This window comes from Phocoena sinus, chromosome 3 (genome assembly GCF_008692025.1).
Source record: "Phocoena sinus isolate mPhoSin1 chromosome 3, mPhoSin1.pri, whole genome shotgun sequence".
In the NCBI taxonomy this organism is placed as follows: domain Eukaryota; kingdom Metazoa; phylum Chordata; class Mammalia; order Artiodactyla; family Phocoenidae; genus Phocoena; species Phocoena sinus.
Window position 1 is genome coordinate 131,925,179 of NC_045765.1, and position 16,704 is coordinate 131,941,882.

Consider the following 16,704-nt stretch of genomic DNA (forward strand, 5'->3'; position numbering starts at 1 on the left):
ATGTTTTATCAATTTTGTTTATCATCTCTAAGAACCAGCTTTTAGTTTTATTGATCTTTGTTATTGTTTCCTTCATTTCTTTTTCATTTATTTCTGATCTGATCTTTATGATATCTTTCCTTCTGCTAACTTTGGGGTTTTTGTATTCTCCTTTCTCTAACTGCTTTAGGTGTAAGGCTAGGTTGTTTGTTTGAGATGTTTCTTGTTTCGTGAGGTAGGATTGTATTGCTATAAACTTCCCTCTTAGAACTGCTTTTGCTGCATCCCATAGGTTTTAGGTCATCGTGTTTTCATTGTCATTTGTTTCTAGGTATTTTTTGATTTCCTCTTTGATTTATGCAGTGATCTCTTGGTTATTTAGTAGCATACTGTTCAGCCTTCATGTGTTTGTAATTTTTTTTTTTTTTTTTTTGGTACACGGGCCTCTCACTGTTGTGGCCTCTCCCATTGGGGAGCACAGGCTCCGGACATGCAGGCTCAGCAGTCATGGCTCACGGGCCCAGCCGCTCCACGGTATGTGGGATCTTCCCAGACCGGGGCACGAGCCCGTGTCCCCTGCATTGGCAGGTGGACTCTCAACCACTGCACCACCAGGGAAGCCCTCCAGCTTTCTTTGGATTGCCGTTTGCATGGGGTATCTTTTTCCATCCCCTCACATTCAATCTGTATGTTTCCCTAGGTCTGAAGTGGGTCTCTTTTAGACAGCATATATAAGGGTCTTGTTTTTCATTCAGCCAGCCTATGCCTTTTGGTTGGAGCATTTAATCCATTTACATTTAAGGTAATTATTCATATGTATGTTCCTATTACCATTTTCTTTTCTTTTTTTTTTTTTTCTGTACGCGGGCCTCTCACTGTCGTGGCCTCTCCTGTTGTGGAGCACAGGCTGCGACACGAGGCTCAGCGGCCATGGCTCACGGGCCCAGCCACTCCATGGCATGTGGGATATTCCCGGACTGGGGCATGAACCCATGTCCCCTGCATCGGCAGGCGGACTCTCAACCACTGCGCCACCAGGGAAGCCCCTATTACCATTTTCTTAATTGCTTTGGATTTGTTATTGTAGGTCTTTTCTTTCTCTTGTGTTTCCTGCCTAGAGAAATTCCTTTATCGTTTGTTGTAAAGCTGGTTTGGTGGTGCTGAATTCTCTTAGCTTTTGCTTGTCTGTAAAGGTTTTAATTTCTCTGTCGAATCTGAATGAGATCCTTGCTGGGTAGAGTAATCTTGATTGTAGTTTTTCCCCTTTCATCACTTTAAATATATCCTGCCAAACCCTTCTGGATTGCAGAGTTTCTGCTGAGAAATCAGCTGTTAACCTTATGGGAATTCCCTTGTATGTTATTTGTTGCTTTTCCCTTGCTGCTTTTAAGATTTTTTTCTTTGTATTTAATTTTTGATAGTGATTAATATGTGTCTTGGCACGTTTCTCCTTGGATTTATCCTGTATGGGACTCTGTGCATTTCCTGGACTTGACTATTTCCTTTCCTCTATTAGGGAAGTTTTCAACTATAATCTCTTCAAATATTTTTTCAGTCCCTTTCTTTTTGTGTTTTTCTTCTAGGACCCCTATAATTTGCATGTTGGTGCTTTTAATGTTGTCTCAGAGGTCTCTGAGACTGTCCTCAATTCTTTTCATTCTTTTTTCTTTATTCTGCTCTACAGTAGTTGTATCCACTATTTTATCTTCCACAACACTTTATCAGTTCTTCTGCCTCAGTTATTCTGCTATTGATTCCTTCTAGAGAATTTTTAATTTCACTTATTGTGTTGTTCATCATTGTTTGTTTGCTCTTTAGTTCTTCTAGGCCCTTGTTAAATGTTTCTTATATTTTCTCCATTCTTTTTCCACGATTTTGGATCACCTTTACTATCATTTCTCTGAATTCTTTTTCAGGTAGACTGCCTATTTCCTCTTCATTTGTTTGGTATGCTGGGTTTTTACTTTGCTCCTTCATCTGCTGCATATTTCTCTGTCTTCTCATTTTGCTTAACTTACTGTGTTTAGGGTCTCCTTTTCACAGCCTGCAGGTTCACAGTTCCCATTGTTTTTGGTGTCTGCCTCCAGTGGGTAAGGTTGTTTCAGTGTGTTTTGTAGGCTTCCTGGTGGAGGGGACTGATGCCTGTGTTCTGGTGGATGATGCTGGATCTTGTCTTTCTCGTGTGCAGGATCACGTCCTGTGGTGTGTTTTGTGATGTCTGTGAACTTATTACAATTTTAGGAAGCCTCTCTGCTAATGCATGGGTTTATGTTCTCTTCTTGCTAGTTGTTTGGCATGGGGCATCCAGCACTGTAGCTTGCTGGTCGTTGAGTGGATCTGGGTCTTAATGTTGAGATGCAGATCTCTGGGAGAGCTTTTGCCGTTTGATATTATGTGGGGCTGGGAGGTCTCTGGTGGACCAATGTCCTGAACTCAGGTCTGCCACCCAAGAGGCTTAGGCCTGACACCCAGCCAGAGCACCAAGACCCTGTCAGCCACACGGCTCAGAAGAAAAGGGAGAAGAAAAAGAAAGAAAAAAAAAAAAGAAAAGAAAATACAGTTATTTAAAAAAGTATTAAAAATAAAAAAGTAATTAATAAAAAGAGAGCAACCAAACCAATAAACAAATCCACCAATGATAACCAGCACTAAAAGCTATACTAAAAACAACAACAACAAAACAACGGTCAGACAGAAACCTAGACAAATGGTAAAAGCAAAGCTATATAGACAAAATCACACAAAGAAGCATACACGTACACTCTCACAAAAAGAGAAAAAGGAAAAAAAATGTATATTAAAAAAAAAGGAAGAGAGCAACCAAATCAATAAAGAAATCTACCAATGATAAGGTCTAAATAGTAAACTAAGGTAAACATAAAACCAGAAACAAATTAGATGCAGAAAGGAAACCCCAAGTCTACAGTTGCTCCCAAAGTCCACCACCTCAATTTTGGGATGATTCATTGTCTACTCAGGTATTCCACAGATGCAGGGTACATCAAGTTGATTGTGGAGATTTAATCTGCTGCTCCTGAGGTTGCTGGGAGAAATTTCCCTTTCTCTTTCTTTTTTTTTTTAAATTTTTAAAATTTTTAAAAATTTATTTATTTTTGGCCATGTTGGGTCTTTGTTGTTACACGCAGGCTTTCTCTAGTTGCAGCGAATGGGGGCAAGTCTTCGTTGCGGTGCGCAGGATTCTCAATGCGGTGGCTTCTCTTGTTGCGAAGCATGGGCTCTAGGTGTGTGGGCTTCAGTAGTTGTGGCATGTGGGTTCAGTAGCTGTGGCTTGTGGGCTCTAGAGCTAGGCTCAGTAGTTGTGGCACATGGGCTTAGTTGCTCCATGGCACGTGGGATCTTCCCGGAGCAGGGATTGAACGTGTGTCCCCTGTGTTGGCAGGTGGATTCTTAACCACTGCACCACCAGAGAAGCCCCGCTTTTTCTTCTTTGTTCATACAGCTCCTGGGGTTCAGCTTTGGATTTGGCCCCACCTCTGCATGTAGGTCGCCTGAGGGGTTAAAGGAGCAGCTGATTAGGGGGCTCTGGCTCACTCAGGCCGGGGGGAGGGAGGGGTAGGAATGCGGGGCGCACCTGTGGCGAAATGTTGCAACAGCCTGAAGCGTGCTGTGTTTTCCCAGGGGAGTTGTCCCTGGATCATGGGACCTCGGCAGTGGCCGGCTGCACAGGCTCCTGGGAGGGGAGGTGTGGATAGTGACCTGTGCTTGCACACAGGCTTCTTGGTGGCTGCAGCAGCCTTAGCGTTTCATGCCCGTCTCTGGTGTCCACACTGATAGCTGCAGCTCGTGCCCTTCCCTGGAGCTCGTTTAGGTGGTGCTCTGAACCCCCTCTCCTCACGCACCCCGAAACAATGGTCTCTTGCCTCTTAGGCAGTTCCAGGCTTTTTCCCAGACTCCCTCCCGGCTAGCTGTGGCTCACTAGGCTCCTTCAGGCTGTGTTCATGCAGCCAACCCCTGTCCTCTCCCTGGGATCTGTCCTCTGAAGCCTGAGCCTCAGCTCCCAGCTCCCACCTGTCCCAGCGGGTGAGGAGACAAGCCTCTGGGGCTGGTGAGTCGGCACCGATCCTCTGTTTGGGAATCTCTCCGCTTTGCCCTCCGCACCCCTGTTGCTGCGCTCTCCTCCGTGGCTCTGAAGCTTCCCCCCAACCACCCCCCATCTCCACCAGTGAAGGGGCTTCCTAGTGTGTGGAAACTTTCCCTGCTTCACGGCTCCCTTCCAGAGGTGCAGGCCCCACCCCTATTCTTTTGTCTCTGTTTTTTCTTTTTTCATTTGCCCTACCCAGGTACGCAAGTTTCTTGCCTCTTGGGAAGTCTGAGGTCTTCTGCCAGCGTTCAGTAGGTGCTCTGTAGGAGTTGCTCCACATGTAGATGTATCTTTTTTTTTTTTTTTTTTTGCGTTACGCGGGCGTCTCACTGTTGTGGCCTCTCCCGCTGCGGAGCACAGGCTCTGGACGTGCAGGCTCAGCGGCCATGGCTCACGGGCCCAGCTGCTCCATGGCATGTGGGATCTTCCCGGACCGGGGCACGAACCCGCATCCCCTGCATCGGCAGGTGGACTCTCAACCACTGTGCCACCAGGGAAGCCCGTAGATGTATCTTTGATGTATTTGTGGGGAGGAGGGTGATCTCCACATCTTACTCCTCTGCCATCGTGAAGGTCCCCCCTGATTCTTCATTTTACATGCCTGATCTTGTTTTAATACTCCAAGGCCCAGCAAATACTTTTTGGAAGAGGTGAGTTATCTTTTTAGAATAAGTCCTTGCTCTCCCAACCTCATTCTGATGTCTTCCGTTCATGAACCAAGTTCTGTTAACAGCTTCATGTGGAGTCATCCCACTCTGAGGTTCATCTTTCAGGACACAATGGTACTAGGAAGGTTTAGGAAGCAGAGAAAGGGGAGTAGGCTAACTTAGAGATGGGGGGTCAAGGCCACCACTTGAGGGGGAAAGGGCTTAGAGAATTTTAAAGTCACAGGAGTTACTGGAGGCAGTAAATGTTCAGTGTGTCCAGTGACCACTGGAGAGTTCAGTGTCTGGACACCTTTATTTTTTCTGAAAAAGGAGTGTCCATGGCTTAAGAGTTATTCGTATAGAAGATACCACCTCTCAGCTATTAAGGAATAATATACCCAATCAATCAAGGCAACAATGAAGCAAGATAAGCACTCCCTACTTTGGAGTTGGGGTAGGGGAAAGAAGACCAGAAGGTAGTACAAAAATGAGTATTAAAAATGCTCATATACTCTTTGTACCAGTCATTCCATTGCAAGAAATTATGTCTAGAATAAAGAGATGTGAGTGAGTTTATAAGCAAACATTCCCTGCAATGTTTATAGCAGTAATATCTAAGAGGATTTGTCAACATAGTACATTTATACAATAGTCTTATATAGCCATTAAACATTTATAGAGTTTCATGATATGGTGAATTTAATATATGGAGTGTGCATGATAAAACTAGTAAAGACAGTATTCTTCTGTAAGTTATTATATATCATAGAAATGAACAAAAAAAAGTAGATGGGAATAGCCACTGATATATTGGTCATTCTGGATGGTAGAATTTGGGAGGCCAAGTTGCAAAAATGCATTTGTTTTTGTTTCCTACAAGTAACACTTTAACAAAAATCTCCTTGAACTGTGGCTAGCTAGCCATATTTATGGAATTGTGGAGTACAGACTGTCAAAAGAATTGCTCCTTGCTCTTGACAAGCAGGAGTGATGGCCTCTTTCTTCAGAACCTGTGCAGTAATGTAGTAGTAAACCTGTGTAGTAAACCTCATGAGTTTATACATGTTTTTTTAGGCATCTGGAAGAGGGTCCGTTCTACTGAGAGCAAAGGCAGTACTACCTTAAGGAGATCCTTATTCAACACTGCAGCCTGTTACTTGGCACATAGTGGGGTAGGCTGAATGAATTCATTCTAACCTCTCCAAACTTTTCTTCAAAGCGTGCATTGGGGTGATTACTGCTACCAACTATCACATAAGACCACAGCTTCATGTAGTAGGCAGTGTATTATCTGTTCATACCAACATAAATTAGCCTCTTTCTTCTGCACAAGGGTGCACACATTAACTCCCCAGAAGATTAACAATTGAGAAAATGTGCTCCACATTGAGTTCTGAAGCTTTGGGTTTTTACAAGGATCCTTTTCCAAAAGACAAGATTCTTTTAATACATCACACTGAACACAAAGTTTTCCTTGGTGCCAGTTAGAATGAATATGCAAATGGTGTGGAACAGGGTGAGAACTACGGTGTAGCCTTTGGAACTTTTCCTTGAAAAGTTCATTTCCCTGCTTACTCATTCTTAGAGGTAGCATGAACTATGTTTATCCTGATGACCTTCTGTTGAGGATTCTTTTTCTTTACTAAGGTTAGCTTTTTTTTTTTTTTTTTTTTTTTTTTTTGCGGTATGCAGGCCTCTCACTGTTGCGGCCTCTCCCGTTGCGGAGCACAGGCTCCGGACATGCAGGCTCCGGACATGCAGGCTCAGCGGCCATGGCTCACGGGCCCAGCCGCTCCGCGGCATGTGGGATCTTCCCGGACCGGGGCACGAACCCGTGTCCCCTGCATCGGCAGGCGGACTCTCAACCACTGCGCCACCAGGGAAGCCCTAATGTTAGCTTTTAAAGAAAGGCAGAAGCCAACTGCTCTTGAATGGTCATCTTCCCTTGCATAGAAACTCACAGGCCTTTCAAGAGCCTCACTTGACAGTAGTCAAGACATCACTTATCAGTAAGACAGTGGACCAAAAGGTGTCTCTTTGCTAACTCAAACCCTTTATCTTATTTGTGATATGCTAATTCATAGAGAGAAAGGAAAAAAATCAAACACTTCCTTATCTGTTTGAATTACTTTTGCTAGCAGCTTTGAGAGGCCTTTAACTTCCGCAATTAGTTTCAACCAATTGTGCTGTAGGTTTGTGGTAGATCATCACCTCCAGAATCCAGGTCAAAAATCTCTTCCAAACCTACATGTGTTCTAACCTAAACCAAACATCATGTCAATACCAATTAAAGTAGGATCCAATGGCTTGATGCTATTGAGTCTAGTTAGCTCCTGCATAGGTAAAAACTCACTGTAATTTCTTCAGAAGTATAATTTATTCACACACACACTTGTCTGTAAATTGATGAACAAAATCAAGCTCTCTACTAAGTGTGTGTATACTTATAGGCTTTTAATTCCTTCAAAAGACTTTCTGGCTATAACTATTCTCATTTTGCAGCTGAGGTAACAGGTTCAGAGAGATGAGTTCCCCCAAATCATGTGGCTCACCAATCTGGAGCCGCCTCTAAAGGGCTACCCTTCCTTCTGGGTTATCTGCATATCTAGGGTGAATTCCATTGTCTCACAGAACTGTTTCGGCAGCCCCAGGTAGGCTTATTTTATGGAAATTTGTTCCTGAAGATACAAAAGAGGAAGGTGCTAAATTGGGGGAAAATAAAAATTCAACCCCTAAAACAACATTTATACAGGCAGGCAGCCTCTTCAGAAAGATAGTTGATGAAGTTTGACTCTTGAAAGGTTATTGTATAGAAGCCTGAATTATTAACACCGGTGAGAGCAATCCCTCATCCTCCTCAAACGCTGAGGGGTGGGCATGGCATGGCTAGCTGTTCATAGCCTAAATCTTCAAAAACTAGAGGCTTGGGTGATCTTATCCTGATTCTTGTCTGATCCAGGCTTTTTCGTTCTCAGCCAAATGCAATATTGAAACCCCAATGCTAATTTCCACATTATTTACCAGGAAATACACATCTCAAGTGCACCTGCTTATAGATACCTTTAATTTTTATGACATCGGGTCACAAACAGTATTACTCGGGTCTTTTCAGATCGCTTATTGTATGGCTCATTTTCTTCAGGGGCAATAGATTTGTGCACAGTGTAGGACACAAAGCACACAAAGAACTGACCAACTGATGCTTTCTGAGAGTCTCAAGTCTACAACCGACTTATGCAGAATCCCTCAACTTTTTTTTCCCTTTCACATCGGTGGAGAGTGGCTTCTTCTGGGGCAATCTAGCGTCTTGTTAAAAGGGACTCTCCTGGGTTACCTCTGACCGCGCCGGGCTTCTGTATACCCCCAGGGACATCAGGCTGGAGCTGTCCGCCTTTGCTTCACATCCTGAAGGAGGGGAGGGGCCACCCCCGAGTCACATGCTTGCTTGTTCAGAGTACCCTCTTACACATTCCAACCATCCCTGCCCTGCAGTCTCGACGCCACAGGGCCTTCAGGAAATCGCTCCGGAGAACGGCATCAAGTATCTGTGGCTACTACGCCTCCCACGGTTCAGCGCGAGCTTCCTACTGGGTGATGGGAGGAGACACTAAGGCTCTCTCGCACTGGTGCACAGCTCGGTTCCGATTTACCCAACTTGGAGACCACGGAGGCACACAGAATTCGGGCGGCAACAGCACCAGCACCAGCACCAGCACCAGCTGATTTTCCGCTTTTCCCCTCGCGCTCTTCCGCCCGCGCCGCCCTAGCCCCCGCCCCCTCAGCCCTCCTGACAGGAATCGGCAGCCCGGCAGCTCCCGCGTCTCTCCCCAGCCACCCACAGCGGCCTACCTTTTATAGGCGCTACAGCCAATGAGCGCTCTCTTTTCCTTCTGCCCGCCCATCCGGCCAATCGCCGCGCCCCTTGTGTAATCTTCGGCTCCTCGGCTGCTCTCGGCTATTTTCGTTGTTGCTGGCTTTTTCAGGGGCTGTTCGCTCGCAGCCGGAGACGCTGCTTTTTTTTTTTCCGGGTTCGGAGCCGTTCCGGATGCTCTAGGCTGCCGGATGTCTGATCTCCGGATAACTGAGGCGTTTCTGTACATGGATTATCTGGTAGGTGCGGGGCAGGGGTGGCGTGTCGCCTCTCGGACCCCGACGTGCCCGATGTCCCTCCGCCTGGAGGAAGAGCCTTTTTGCTTTCTTTCTTTGGGATGGGATGCCTTTGGGGTTCTTTCTCCCGCAGCAAGCTCTAGAGCTGTGCCGGGACTCGGAGGGGCGGCAGCTGAGACGGCGGGGCCGCAGCTCCGAGTGGGTGGTGGAGCTGACAGGTAAAGGTGCGGCCCGGGCCAGATGTGCTGTGGGGCGAGGGGCGCGCGGGCGCTCCCGGAGAGATGGGGCCGCGGCGGCTGGGCGTCCCCCGCCTGCGTTCGGGTTCCTTGCTTCCTTCTGCGCTCCCGCAGAGGACTTTTCTTTCCCGGGAAGCAGGAGTTTCCCCCTCTCCCTTTAGCAGAACTCCAGGTACTATTAAAGAGCCATAACCAGAATGGCTTACTAAGTGCCCGGCAGGTCCGGTCATTTGGTTGTTATTAGATCTCTAAAGCTATGACCTCGGTCGCCGCGAGGTTTTAAAAGCACATTACCATAAAGTAGACGGGACTAATCTACATCGCAGCCTGGGTGGAAGGGACTGGGTAGGGGCAGGCATTGCCTCACCGTTCCTGCCTTGGATGCAACGCCGCTTTTACCCTGTGCACGAATTGGATCCCACCTGTGCTTTTTTAGGCCAGGCTTATGCTGAGAAGTTTAGGTGGGAAAAGTGTCAGCACAATGCTGGGACTGAACATTACTTTAAAAAGCACTTGTTTTGTGTGTGTGTGTAATTATGCAAGCACCATGTATTGTTCCAGAAATTATTTCCCCACAGCTGCATGTTTGTGTTCACGGGGATCCTCATTGACCCTGGCTGTGTTCGATCCTAAACAATGACCAGGTTTACCTTGTTAGCTGGAACCGCTATTGCAATGCAGAGTTGAAGTGGATGGTTAAAAAACATTGACCGTCCCTTCGTCTTGTTGAACACATGCAGTTGGTTTCTCACTGCAGATTGGCTTGGCAGAGATTTGCCAGTGCCTTCTAGGAATTACACTTAATTCTGTACTAAGAAAGACTGTGAATGCTTTCCTAGTCAAGAAACGCTGGACGAGGACTGGTTTTGTAATGTTATTTTATATTTGGGCTTATTTCCCTGAAGGTTCCTGGTTTGGTGGTCTTTTGGGGAGGGGTGGTTACTGCAGTTAATGCATGACCTTGTGAATCGAGGGGAGTCAAAAATTCTGAGTTCAAATTCTGTTTGGTTCATTTGTTGATGTCAGTAACTTCCTCTATCTTTGTGATAAAGGGACATTATCTGCCCATAACGGGAGCCTGTGAAGGGGGTTATCTGATTAGGAGGTTCTTTAAAATACAAAGTGCCATGTAGGTTAAGAGAGTTGTTGGATGTTTCTTAAAGATTATTTTCTGAATTAAATAACTGATTATTTTGTAGCTTGTCTTATCAAGTACAGTACCATGGCTTTGTCTTGCAGTATGCCTGAATTAAAGCCAAAGTTGAGGATAATTACCTAATTGGAAGGGGCTGCCCTTACCTATATTATTGAAAGCTAATTTTGGATTCTTAAGTAGTTTCTAAAAAGGAACTCAAGTTGTTCTGGTATTTTATTATTTTATTTACTGGGTGAGTTTTAAATTTGCAAATTGCATGGGGAAAAAAATTGGAAGACTGTTTAATTACTCAGGTTAATTTACTGATGGAGAGTCTAAGGGTGGGTGGAGGAATGTTTGTGGCGCTCTAGATTACCTTAAAAGCAGATTATTTCTTTGTCAGTTTCCTGACAGTTTTGTGTCAGAATCAATGGGCCCCAAGTTCGACATGGCCTTTTTGTTGTACCTGCCATGCCCCCATACACCCTGTTTTTGGAAAATCATTATTTTGTCACCTTATCTATGATTTTTAAAAAATCCACAAGTGCAGTGAAACAGCCCCATAAAAATCACTTGGCTCATCACTGGCGGTGAGAAAAAAACCCTTAAAGGAAATAAGTCCGTTCTTATGAGTGTGCCAAGTATCCGCTGTGAAAAGACTTAAGGAAATCCTTAAACATTAAGTTTAAAAGAAGAAACCCTCCTCAGGTGGTCTTCTGTGTTTACGTTTTGCTTATCAGCTCTCAGAGAAAATGATGTTCCACACACCATTCCTTTCTTCTTGCCTTTCAGACGGATTCATTTGCTCGTACATAAAGTTTATATGGTGTTTATTAAAAACCAATTTCTAAAAAATGAAAATCAATCTCATTGACTCTGTCTGGGACTCTCACTGACTCTGTCTTATTTTAAAAATCAGTTCCCAAGTCCTTTTACCTACTTTCCAGAGAAAATATGCTCTGTTCATTCCAAGAGTTTAACTCTTCAGATTTTGTTGAGCTTGTGGACTAGAGTAAATACCCTGTCTATCACTTGACAGGAATAACTTGTGTGCCATCTTTTCTTTTTTTTTCTTTTTAATCGGTGTTTGACTTTCTTATTGTTGCTGTTGGAAGCTGGAAGAGGGAGCTGTGTGTGTGTATGCATTGTTCTTTAGGCTGGATGTCATCATTTAACCTTTTTCATTTGGAGGAGAGTGGAGAGGAAGAGAAATGAGAGAAACGTAGATGTGCTGTTTTTAACAGCTTTCATTAAGATTGCGGTTATTAAAACAATTGATGAAGCTCTCTGATCTTAGAGGCTGCTGTTGATTTTTTAACTTAAAAGAAGTGCTCTCAATTAGAGGGGACAAATAAAGTGGATAGGGTTTTCATTGATTTCAGTTTAGGGAAATAATGGTAACTTGCTTATCCTAAATAATTATATGTATCGCCCTGCGTCCAATCTTTATTTGTTGAGTTGAATGAATATGAGACCGAAGGGACAATTCTTCTTTTCTGTCCAGCTTCTAAAGTAAGACAAGATAAAATCTGTTTGGATTAGGTGTTTTGCTCTGGGGAATGCAAAATGTATCTTTTACTCTTAACTTTAAGATTATCAAGATATTATTTGTTTAGGCTGGGTGGCCATTTAATATAAAAAATCTTGGTTTTCTGGTTGACGAGGGAATCTGCTTGGCAGGCCACATACCTTTTCCCCAATTTCAGGATGGGCTTTAATGGCCATGTGCACACCTGTCAGGTCTGTAGGTAAAGATTCTACTGCTGTTCAAAGGGCAGTACCAGCATCTTTCTTTCTGTCTCTCTTCTTACAGGTAGAATTAGTAAGACAACGTGTGGAGCTTTTTGAATATGGTAGGAGAAAATAGTCAAGTTATAATGAAAAACGTGTCTACCATGTTTTCCTGGAAAGTTGGATAAGATCAACTTCTGGATTCCTTTCGGTTTAATATTCTTTGTGTACCGATTCATGTTGATTGGCCTGGATTTTACCTTTCCCCCCCTTCTGCCATCAAAATAACAGCAATAAAATTTGTTATGCTTTGTGTAGTGCCGTTGATGATTACATGAGACAATGGAAGGAAAGTGATTTATACACAGCACGTTGCTTTTCAGATGTAGAATGTCAATATAATGTGGTTAAGTTGCTGATATTATTCTTACACCTCCTGTGGAATGACTGTTACCGTTCAGTGGTAAATAATGGGCTACCTTTTACTTTTTATTTTATTTTGTTTAAGTTTTTTTTTTTTTTTTTTTGATGTGGAGCATTTTTAAAGTCTTTATTGAATTTGTTACAATATCGCTTCCGTTTTATGTTTTGGTTTTTTGGCCCCAAGGCACGTGGGATCTTAGCTCCCCTACCAAGGATCGAACCCGTACCCCCTGCTTTGGAAGGTGACGTCTTAACCACTGGACCGCCAGGGAAGTCCCTGGACTACCTTTTAAATTAGTCTCAGTATATGGAAAGATTTAGAGTGTCATCAGCAAGCAGGAAGTCACAAGACTCTCTTGAGGATTGTTTAATACCTATAAAAATAAAAGCCACCTTCGGATATTTTCTTTAATCCTTTTAACAAATATTTATGCGACCCCTGCTTTGTGCATGACCCTGAAAGTCAGAGCCGATGAGCCCCCAGCTGGAATCCCCTTGGCTGTAGGGCTGGCAGGCAGGTGGCTCTACAGGAACCTGTGGCAGGACAGTTGGGTAGACACAGGGGGAGGAGGCTGCCTCTGATGTGCTCTTTGGCTGGCTGGTAGGTTTCTCTCTGCTGCTTGGGTTGCTGGTAGGTTTCTCTCTCATGTGTTTTTCTTTGTTTCACTGTGAACTAAAATGCAAAGCTAGGCCTGAAAATGTGACAACTAAAAGTGCTTCATTAGTCTTGGATGCTAATTGTCAGATAATGATCATTGCGTGTCTGTATTGGTTTTGGGATATGATAAGGCCAGGGTTCTAGTTTTCTTCCTAGTATAGGTTGATGAATGCGGTCTAGTTTCTTGGTCACAGGCTATACCTGTCATTATAAAAATTTGTGTCAATGGGGAAGATCAGGTGAGAGAAGGTGGGTGGATCAGCACAAATCCATCCCCATTTGCAGGATACAAACCAAGGAATTAACCAACCAAGAACAGAAACTCTTGATGTACACAGAGCTCTCAGGCTCTACTAAGTTGTAAGTGAGCCCATTCAAAACAAGGAGTGAAGGCACAGTTGTGACTTCATCTGATGTTCTGTTGTCTTAAAAGTGTGCTGTTTTCGACCATGAATGACTGTGAACATTATAACTTGTATGTTCTGACTATGTGTAACATAATGACATAAGCCACATATTTTTAAATTTTAACTGCAACTGGCTTAGTAACGTAGATATTCTTTTTTTTTTTTTTTTTTTTTTTTTTTTGCGGTACGTGGGCCTCTCACTGCTATGGCCTCTCCCGTTGCAGAGCACAGGCTTCAGACGCGCAGGCCCAGCGGCCATGGCTCATGGGCCCAGCCGCTCCACGGCATGTGGGATCTTCCCGGACCGGGGCACGAACCTGTGTCCCCTGCATCGGCAGGCGGACTCTCAACCACTGTGCCACCAGGGAAGCCCCGTAGATATTCTTTTATTAACAAATCATAAGATAAAAATAATGGGAGCACAATAAACAGTTCTCTTATCAAAAAAGTTTTAAAAATATCCAGACGATGAAGCAGGAACTGCGATATAAAACAGTAGTTCTGGTTCTCGACCTTCTATTGTTCCAGGCTTGTAGAACGAGTCCCAAGAGAGGACACATGGGGACGTGATTCCTGCCCTCTGGGAGCTTGCATTCTGAAGGACGCCTAAGCCAGGTGCTTGTAGGCATGCTGGGGGATGAGGGAATTAAGCATAGGAGTTATGAGGGTAAGATCAGTTAACATTTATTGAGCATTTGCTGTGGTGCCAGATAATGTAAGTGCTTTCCACGTGTAATGCATTAAACCAAGGCTCAGAGAGGTTGTGTAATTTCACCAAGTTCACACAGCTAACAAGTAATAAGCTGGGATGTGCCCCCAGAGCCTTCTCTCTTCACTGCATTCCTTCCAGCTTGGTGTTAAAGCTGTTGGAATGCAGTTGAAATTTTTACAGTGTATTTCATGTAAATACCATGCTGCTTCTTGAGTCAAGAAATCAGGTGCCAGGAGCAGGCTGACTGATGTTCCCACGCGCTCGAGGACTTGGCTCTGCTACATGACTGTTAAGAAGAAGGCCGGATAGGAAGAGAACTGTGTTGTGTCCTGAGCCTCCCGCCCTGTAATGTCCTGACTCTGGGCACTGAGGTGGCCTTCACCATCCAGTGTTTCATCAAGTGACCACAAATGGGCTTCCAGGCACCCTGGTACTCTGCCCCCTAGTGTCACTTCAAGGGCACCTTCAGGGCCACAAGCCCCAGTCATCTTTTGAAGACTCAGAAGTCCCTGAGACTCAGAATCTATTTGGCAGTGTATTTGAAGTCTGCTCTGCTCCTTAACCAAGGGCTGATGGGAAGTGGGTCTGTGCCCAGCAGACACTAGGCCCCAAGTAGCCTTTTGCTTATGGATTTCAGTTGGGCAAAGTCTCCTGATGACATGAATTTCAAAGCGTTTGTTTTTGAGGTAGACTAGAAGGAAGAAAAGATTTTTAGGGAATGTCTGGTAACTGCATTTTAGTTAACAAATGCTGATACTTCTCACAAATTGAGTTAATGATGGGCTTTTATTTTGGAGCTTGCAGTCCCTCAGTTATGCTGTGCTCTGCCCAGGCATCTCCCTAAATGCTTCTGGTGGTTGGTTGAATCTAAGAAGCCCAGTTCTTGTTGACCCTCATTTCTGAGTATCAGCAAAATGTTTGAGCACATTTACTTCTGGCAGGGCTGGCTTCGTGGGCGTGTGGCTTAGAAGGGCCCCCATGCTTGGCTTAATGCTCTGTGGTTACCATCTTGAAACTCTTAATTTTGGGCGCTTTGCGAACGTTTTCATCACTGAATCTGTAACATGTATCAGTGCAGGGTCCCTGACTATCTTGATCATCCTTTTATCACCAGAATTGAGTCTGGAGCCCGGTAAATAAGGAACTATGTACCAAGTACTGTGCAAAGTGTTTCACTTGCATCACCCAATTTAATCCTCCCAACAGTCCTGTTAACCAGATACTGCTGACTTAGGCGCAAGACATACTGACTTAGAAAAGAGGGAGCTTAAGGCTTTGTGAGGTGGAGTAATGGCCGGGATCACGTAACCAGTGGAGTGTCAGGGCAAGGCTACGAGCCTAGCTTGGTGGATTCCAAGCCCATGCATGTAAGCATGGTTCAGTACTGCCAACCTAGCAATAATTAATAGTTGTTGAGAGGGTGAGTGAGTGGGGCCATGTTTCAGGCACGGGGCTGGAAATTGAGAGGTTGCTTGAGTGCTGCTGTCACCTGGGAGAAGTCCTCCTGAGAACTCAGACAGCCCCGCTTCAGTTGGGGAAGTACATGTGTTTGTACCTTAAGGTGAGAGAGTTTGCTCACTGATTTTGCTTTCGCTTGTTTACCCACTGTCTCCTTCACCCTGTGCATAAGCATCGGCATTCTGCTCTTTGACTCACAACCAAAAGCACATGATTTTAAGAGTAACTAAATAGGAACTAAAAGTTGGATTTGCAGGACCATCTCATTTATCAGGTTCCTTTGTACCTAGTGTTGCTGGGAATTGTTCTGACTTCTGGATTGCCTCTCTCAGGGTTGAGGACTTAGATCCTAGCAAGTGGGGCCATGTCTCCCCCAGAAGGATTCCTGGGGGTTCTTTTTTCCGCAAGATAGCTGCTTCTCTGGCCTCTCTGGAGGAAGCAGATGACAGTCTGGAGCCATCCCAGGACCATTGATTGAGGCGCAGAACGCCTGCACCTGTTCCTAATCAATCTGCACATGGAGTCAGGAGCTAAAGCAAAATACAGTTCTTTCAAAGTTTTATTTTTAATAAATGCAAGTATTTAAAAAATGTACAGAAAATAAGAAAACACATTTCTGTGTACCTACCTCCCTGATTGAAGTTGTTAGCATTTTGCCATTTTAACTTCAAAACTCTGGTGTTCTTTAAAAAAAAAAAAAGAAAGAAACTTTAAGGCGAAAGGCTTCTGCTCTCCCCTGCTTTCTTCCTCCGTCCTTCTCAGTGGTGACAACTATCCCAAAGCTAGTGGGTATCATTCTCATTGTGTGTTTTTGCATTTTTATTATATTTGCATGTATGCATAGACAATATATAGTATTGTTCTGTGTGTTTTAATTTTAAAGGAGTTGTAGCAGACCATCCTTATCTTCTTGAAACCTGTTTAATTTCTCTAATGTTTTTAAGGTTAACAAATGTTATTGTATGTGTCTGTAGATATTTGTTTTATAGTTCTAGTTTGGGTATTACCATTTCTGGTTTTATATGTAGAGATCTTATTTGGATTTTGTGAGAAGCTCAAAGAAAAGAATAGGTGTTGGTTTTGAGGCATGATTTTGCGTGTGTGTGTTT

General features: G+C 44.2%; 1 protein-coding gene across 1 annotated transcript in view; it reads left to right on the forward strand.

The window, feature by feature from the left end:
- Positions 1-8,717: 8,717 nt before the first annotated feature.
- The window catches only part of ARL15 (ADP ribosylation factor like GTPase 15), a 421,917-nt gene continuing 413,930 nt past the window's right edge, over positions 8,718-16,704 (forward strand). The window contains exon 1 of the mRNA XM_032628241.1: positions 8,718-8,838. Within this exon, the coding sequence (XP_032484132.1) occupies positions 8,791-8,838 (48 nt within the window). The 5' untranslated portion in view covers positions 8,718-8,790. The remainder of the gene's footprint in view (positions 8,839-16,704) is intronic.